Below are 6,291 nucleotides of genomic sequence, written 5' to 3'. Positions count from 1 at the left end.
TGCAAAGAGGCTGGAGACAGACAGCAGGCAGAGAGAGAGGCAGGGCTGCACTCACACGCAGACACAGAGGCTGGGACAGCAGGACTAAGGCAGGCACAGACACTGGGGCATTTACATTTCCTCTCTATGCCAGACAACAGTACTTCAGCATCCCCAGTGGATCTCCTGATGCATTAGAACCCATGCTGGTTCACTGGGGAGGGCACGGACTGCCAGGAGGGTGCATGTTATAAAGACGAGTTCTCCAGCCCTGCTGAGCCACTGGTAAGGTTGCATTGGGTGCATTACTGTGTTTTATTTTACAGATGATGTTACAGATGTCTTAGATGTTTATGTATGAAAATAAAGTAGGGAGAAGAGGTGCTGTGGGCTGCATACTATGTGTTGTGTGGTCTATGCAGAAAGTAAGAGCAGAAAAAAAAGACTGCTCGCTTCTGAAAAGAGAAAATGCATGAAGTTCTTTTCCAGTTTGAATGTGTAGGATACTGAATCACTAAGAGTTTTCATTTGGAGGGAAGCAGGGGTGATGTAATGACATTGAGCTTTTCTTTGATCACCAGGGGCAACTTTCTAATATGAGAAGAGACGGGAGGGAGAGAGGACACGAGCTCGGATACCCCCTGCTTTGCCTTGCTGAGTAGAGACTAGCTGTGCACCATGGTTCAGCAAAGAAGACAGAAATACCCAACCATGATGGAAAGAGATTTTATCCAGGACGCCTGTGCAGGGCTGAGCAGTGAGGAGGGGGATGATGTTTTCGGAAACGTTCCTCCCAATAAGGACCCCAACTGGTGCAAAACCCCCAGCGGCCACATCAAAAGACCCATGAACACCTTCATGGTGTGGTCGCAGATTGAGAGGCGGAAGATCATGGAGCAGTGGCCAGACATGCACAACGCAGAGATCTCCAAACGACTGGGCAAGAGATGGAAGCAGCTCCCAGACTACGAGAAGATCCCCTTTATCAAGGAGGCGGAGAGGCTGAGGCTGAAGCACATGGCCGACTACCCTGACTACAAATACAGACCCAGGAAAAAGAGCAAGTCTTCCAGACCCTCCAAGACCAGCGAGAAGATGCCCTTGAAGAGCAAGCCATACCCAAGCCGAGCGAACGCAGGCAAGGTGCTGAAAATCAAAACCACTGCTGCCAAACACAAACCCAGCAACCCCCTTAGCAATAACAAGTACAAGAGCTTCAACATGGATACAAGCGAGGATGACACTTTGGATGTCAAGCTGCAGAGCCCCGCTGGGCTCAATGACAATCAGGACACTCTGACCCCAACGCTCCACTCCTATCACCAGCAGATCAGCCAGCCAGCGCCAGACATGGCAGCACCTGCGCAGCCTAAGCTTCCTGTGTCTCCACCCGTCAGCCTTGTCCCCTCGTCATCAGAAGTCAGAGCAGTGAAGTACGCGGGTCAGATCTCTCCTGACCCCGAGCTGACTGAGCACAGGCAGTCAGTGTCCGGCAGGTCCTCCACGCCGGACTCCACCAGCTCAGCCTCCTCTCGCGTCGCGTCGCCTGCTTCTTCGGATGGGGAGCTAGAGGAGGAGATCCTGCATATCATTTCTAACGCAGGCATCAGCAGCGTGCCCCCGGAGTGCTCTTCCTTGGACAAGGATTTCGACGTATTACACGCAAACTCAGGATCCCACTTTGACTTTCCAGACTACTGCACTCCGGAGGTGAACGAGATGATCTCTGGGGACCTGTTAGGACCCAGTATTTCTGACTTGGTGTTCACTTACTGAACCTTACCTGCCTACGTAGCGACAGTAATATTCACCGGTCACGGCAGCGCCATCGACAGCTGTTGCGCTCTGGTGCGGTGCGTTATTTCCTCAATGAGTCCCGTAAGTGCTATTGATTATATGACACAAATTGCCAGCTTTAATTATGACACTGAAAAAAAGAAGTCATTGAAGATATGTAAAGATAAGGAAAAAGTATTTCCAAGTTCAAGCATTGTGTGAACCATACACAATGAAATGATAGCAAGTGAAACAGGGGAATTGAATCCATAGTTACAGTGAACTCAATTCGAAGCCTACTTTCTTTTTAACATACACATGGGTTGCTATGTTGGTGTAAATACATGTATAGTATATGCTCTGTGCTCTTAAGGAGAACAGTTGCTAATATCCTCACAAACATTCAGTGGATATTTAGGGTGCTTCTCAAGGATGAACAGCAGTGAACCAGCATTAATAAAAGGGCATGGGATTTCAGGGTTACTCTCTTCAGACAGAATGCTAAATTCAAATACAATTGAGGGAGGAGGGGAGCCCTCCTATTCTCAAGTTTGCAAAGCTGATAAGAAAAATAAATGTAGGGTAACACTTAAGCAAGGATAATACATCTATAAACATGTTTAAAAACAACCAGGGACTAATAATGAAATCCTGTGTTACACACACCTAACATGATAACAAACGTTGGATTCGCTTTGTAGCCTGACAAAACCTTTGCAGTGTGGGGTGACTACATTCAATTGGTTCTAAACTGCCGTCTGCGTGCTAATATAATCGTCATAAACCTTTAACAAGCTGTTTATAGATGCGTATCGCTCTATCCTTAAACCAAAGTGTGTCCCGGCAACCACAGCTGTCAGCTTGGACTGTCAGAATGCTCTGCAAGTCCAGTTAAGTTGAGCGAGAGAGGGAGACCGCCTTTGTGCACAGCCTGTCCTCCACGCTCCCTGTCTGTCTCCTCAGAGACGCTGGTAAAATGCATGTCATGTCTGCAGTCTAGCTTCAGTTGCCTCATCATGCTCATCGGTGAATGAAGAGAAATCTGCAGGCTGCCAGCTGTCTCCATTGACTCCGTCTCGCTCGCTCAGGGATCAGTCTCCTGGGTCCTAGTGCCCTATCTAGAACATTCCGTCTGGTGGATAGGCAATGGTGAAGGGAGGAGGGCAGCTGCTTTCTTCTCTGCACACAAGGAAACAGCTGCCCTGTTTTTTCGAGTATACAAATCTGAGCACTTATCTTTTTTATTAAGATTAAGGACTAAACAGTTACAAAACTGAAGCTCTACTAAGCATGGGCATCAACGAATAGTGGTGTGTGTGGATCTTAGGTAGAAGACACCAGACTAGCCAATACTGCAAACAATTACAATTATTATTATTATTATTATTATTATTATTATTATTATTATTATTATTATTATTATTTATATCAGAATTTCTTATTTTTATTTATTGCAGCAGCCAAAATGAAGATAAAAAATAAATACATAAGAAAACAAAACAGAAATTACAAAACTAATACAAAAAGCAATTACTTTTTAAGGTGTAATTGATTCTCACCTACAACCAAACACACCTTTTTTAGGAAGGTAATACTGTGAAACCTTGCTGTTGGAAGCTGGTTCAGCCAGTCTGTGTCTTTACTGTGTTGCCTGGACTGGACAATAACAATGCAACAGCACTCTTATTACTGAATGTGAAATGGTGGCCGCTTGCAGCATGGTGATTGTGTATTTACAGTGCAAGGAATACATAACCACATTTTTTGGACGCTTACTGTCCAAAAAAATAAATGTACACATAATTAGACAATATTGGACAGAATACATCATGCATAAGGGTGCATCCCAAATATGTGTGGATGCCCTGGAAAGAGCCTGCCAGGGCTGTTTGATAGTAATGCCCGTTCGCACTGTGCCAGTCCTGCAGAACACAGGAATGCCCTGCAATGTCTGAAGCCCCATGAGTTCAAAGCAATATGGCTTTCCTCTGAATATCTAACATGCAACTCTCTTAACAAGTCATGCTGGGGGATATCTCTTGTGTAACTTTCTGCAATCTAAAAGGATCTTTATTCACAGAATACAAAAGAGCAGCATATAGGAAGACACTGGAGCTCCTCCACCGTTTCATCAGCACTCCCACTGACCTTTCAGAGAAACTCTCTGGATTTCAGCAGGAAAGCAGTAATCGTATTCAAAGCCATTCATGAGGTGGTTCCTGCTTCAAAAAGTAATGATGCTTTTAAACCAGGAGACCGTTGACACTTATACAATTCACAGAATAGCCTCGCTTCAGCTTGAGAGCAGCGACCAGAGGAATTCCCAGACTTACTGTATGTTACAAGCTACAACAAATACAGAAGAATTATTATTATTATTACTGTACTTTCCGAACATGCATCAAAACGAACAGGAATATTTAAATAAGTAGCCTCTTTGTGTAGCTGTGTTGTTGTATCAATCAGGGCATATCTTTGTTAAATTTGTAGACGGCTGGAGTCACCGCTCGGAACAGCAAGTGACAGATACTGGTCAAATATTTCAATGCAAAACGTCACTAAAACAATACTGTGCTGCAATAAAGTGTTCGAAGCCCATGCAATGGGAAGCTGTATTACACAGTTTGCAGCTCCCGGACTCAGGAGAACATCAATAAAGTCACCGTTTGTTTGTTTTGTGTAGAATATGTAGCTTGTTAAACGATGTGCTGTTTATGGCTGTGTGTCCGAGGTGCAGAATATGAAACTATTAACGTAGCCTCTGCTAGTGTTTCTCTCCAAAAGAGTTTTAAAAGAAACCTTGAGAAAAGAAAACATGAAGCTAGTTTACTGTCGTTGATGTGATAAACTTACTTTCTAATCACCCTATATATATATATATATATATATATATATATATATATATATATATATATATATATATATATATATATATATATATATATATATATATATATATATTTTATGAAAATCCGTAATAACTCAAATACGACAGATGTTTCCCAGATGGGCTAAAATAAATGATTGTCAGTGTTATAAAATAAAAACTGCATATGAATTAAGCCCCCCATCTGGTCGGAGCCTCCCACTTGCCCCGCTGTTTTGATTAATAGGGCGTCTGCAGATGGAGACACAAGCACGAGAGAAACGTTGCTTTCATGCGTAACACTTCAAGTGCGACACCTCAGAGACCGAGCCATGCCCAGCACGTCTGGCAGCTCTCCATCCAATCACACGTGCGTTTTAATATTACCACTGTGATTCATCTGAGAACTAGACCTCGGCAGTGAGAGTGACAAGATCAAGTGACGTTGTGTTGTAACCATTTTTGATTTTATCATACAGAGGAACAGAAAACAAAAAACATTGGATCGCATTACAGACTAAAAACAGCCAAAATCCAGCCACGGTGCCTGCGTGCAGTGTACACAGGTTAGCTGCTAGTGCTCTGGGCAGGACTTTGCGTTGTTGCAGAGCAGCATCTGTGTGTGTTTGTATCAGCTGTGTTAACTCCAGACTACTGACGCAAAGCATCTATTTCCTTACTCTGGGAAGCTGCTGTATAAAAAAGATGCATCCGCTTGGATAATATAAGCTGTTCCCAGGTATGTCAGGGAATACACATGTGCAGAGAATTCAGGACCCCCCCCAGAAACATTTACATTGCTCTATTAAAATAACTTACGACATCTGGCCACCAGACAGCACCAAATTCTAAGCAAACATTCCGTTAGAGTTCCAGGGGAGTTATGAGTGCAGTACACAGTGAGTGATTCACATATTCTAGAATCGCTCATACAGTGCAGTCACAATGTAATTACAGCAGCTGACAGAATGATGTTCCCAAACAAGCCCCTGTCTTTGTAGGTACAGAGCAGCTGTGGTGAAGGAGCAGGAACTGTTGGTAATTACCCATTTATTACAATGTAATTAACTGGCTAGTCCTGCTCTGTGATCTCAAGTGTTACAGCCCATTATAGATTGTGGCATTACTGTCCTCCCAAAGCAGAAACCCTTGCTTAATAATTTAAAATCTTGCAAGATTTTTTCTCATCAGGAAATGCTTTTTCCCTTTTCAAGTTCAATCTCTGACAATAGGCCTAATTCAGTGCATGCGACAAACACAATCAAGGAGGCACATACAACTGAAATGTCACAAACAACAGACCTCATACAATTCATGGCTGTCTGACCTGCAACATTCTGCACAGAGCGCTCAGCGCTAGCACGGTATGTATGGTACATTTTTGTATCACACACTTTTTTGCATTACAGCCAGCCAACCCGTTCGAATCGCTCTGTGTGTGCAAGGCAGTGGAAGTGTGTTTTTTTTATTTCTTCTTTTGTCTTTTTTTGTAGTAGGCACTGCTGTGTAGACAGCAGCTTTGTAAACAGGAATGAAAAGCACTTTGTTTTGTAAATATGTAGAACTGACAGATGAACTGCCCTGATCATTTTTGTTATAGTGCTTGGTATAGTGGGACTCCGTCACTGAATAAAACGTTCTGGTCCAAAGCTAACGCCTGGTCTTTCTTA

At 43.4% G+C, this 6,291-nt stretch overlaps 1 protein-coding gene across 1 annotated transcript; it reads left to right on the top strand.

The window, feature by feature from the left end:
* On the top strand, positions 1 to 4,633 carry LOC117433512 (transcription factor SOX-12-like). Its single transcript, XM_034055832.3, has 2 exons — positions 1 to 264; positions 561 to 4,633. The coding sequence occupies exon 2, from the start codon at positions 658 to 660 to the stop codon at positions 1,753 to 1,755; it is 1,098 nt and encodes a 365-aa protein (XP_033911723.3). The 5' UTR covers positions 1 to 264; positions 561 to 657; the 3' UTR covers positions 1,756 to 4,633.
* Positions 4,634 to 6,291: the final 1,658 nt, after the last annotated feature.

The sequence above is a fragment of the Acipenser ruthenus genome, chromosome 29, assembly GCF_902713425.1.
Source record: "Acipenser ruthenus chromosome 29, fAciRut3.2 maternal haplotype, whole genome shotgun sequence".
NCBI classification, from domain to species: domain Eukaryota; kingdom Metazoa; phylum Chordata; class Actinopteri; order Acipenseriformes; family Acipenseridae; genus Acipenser; species Acipenser ruthenus.
Note: the sequence above shows the minus strand (reverse complement) of the source record. Positions and strands in the feature narration are given on the sequence as shown.

Coding starts and splice junctions, on each gene's coding strand:
- LOC117433512 (XM_034055832.3), top strand. CDS start 658: ATGGTTCAGCAAAGAAGACAGAAATACCCAACCATGATGGAAAGAGAT.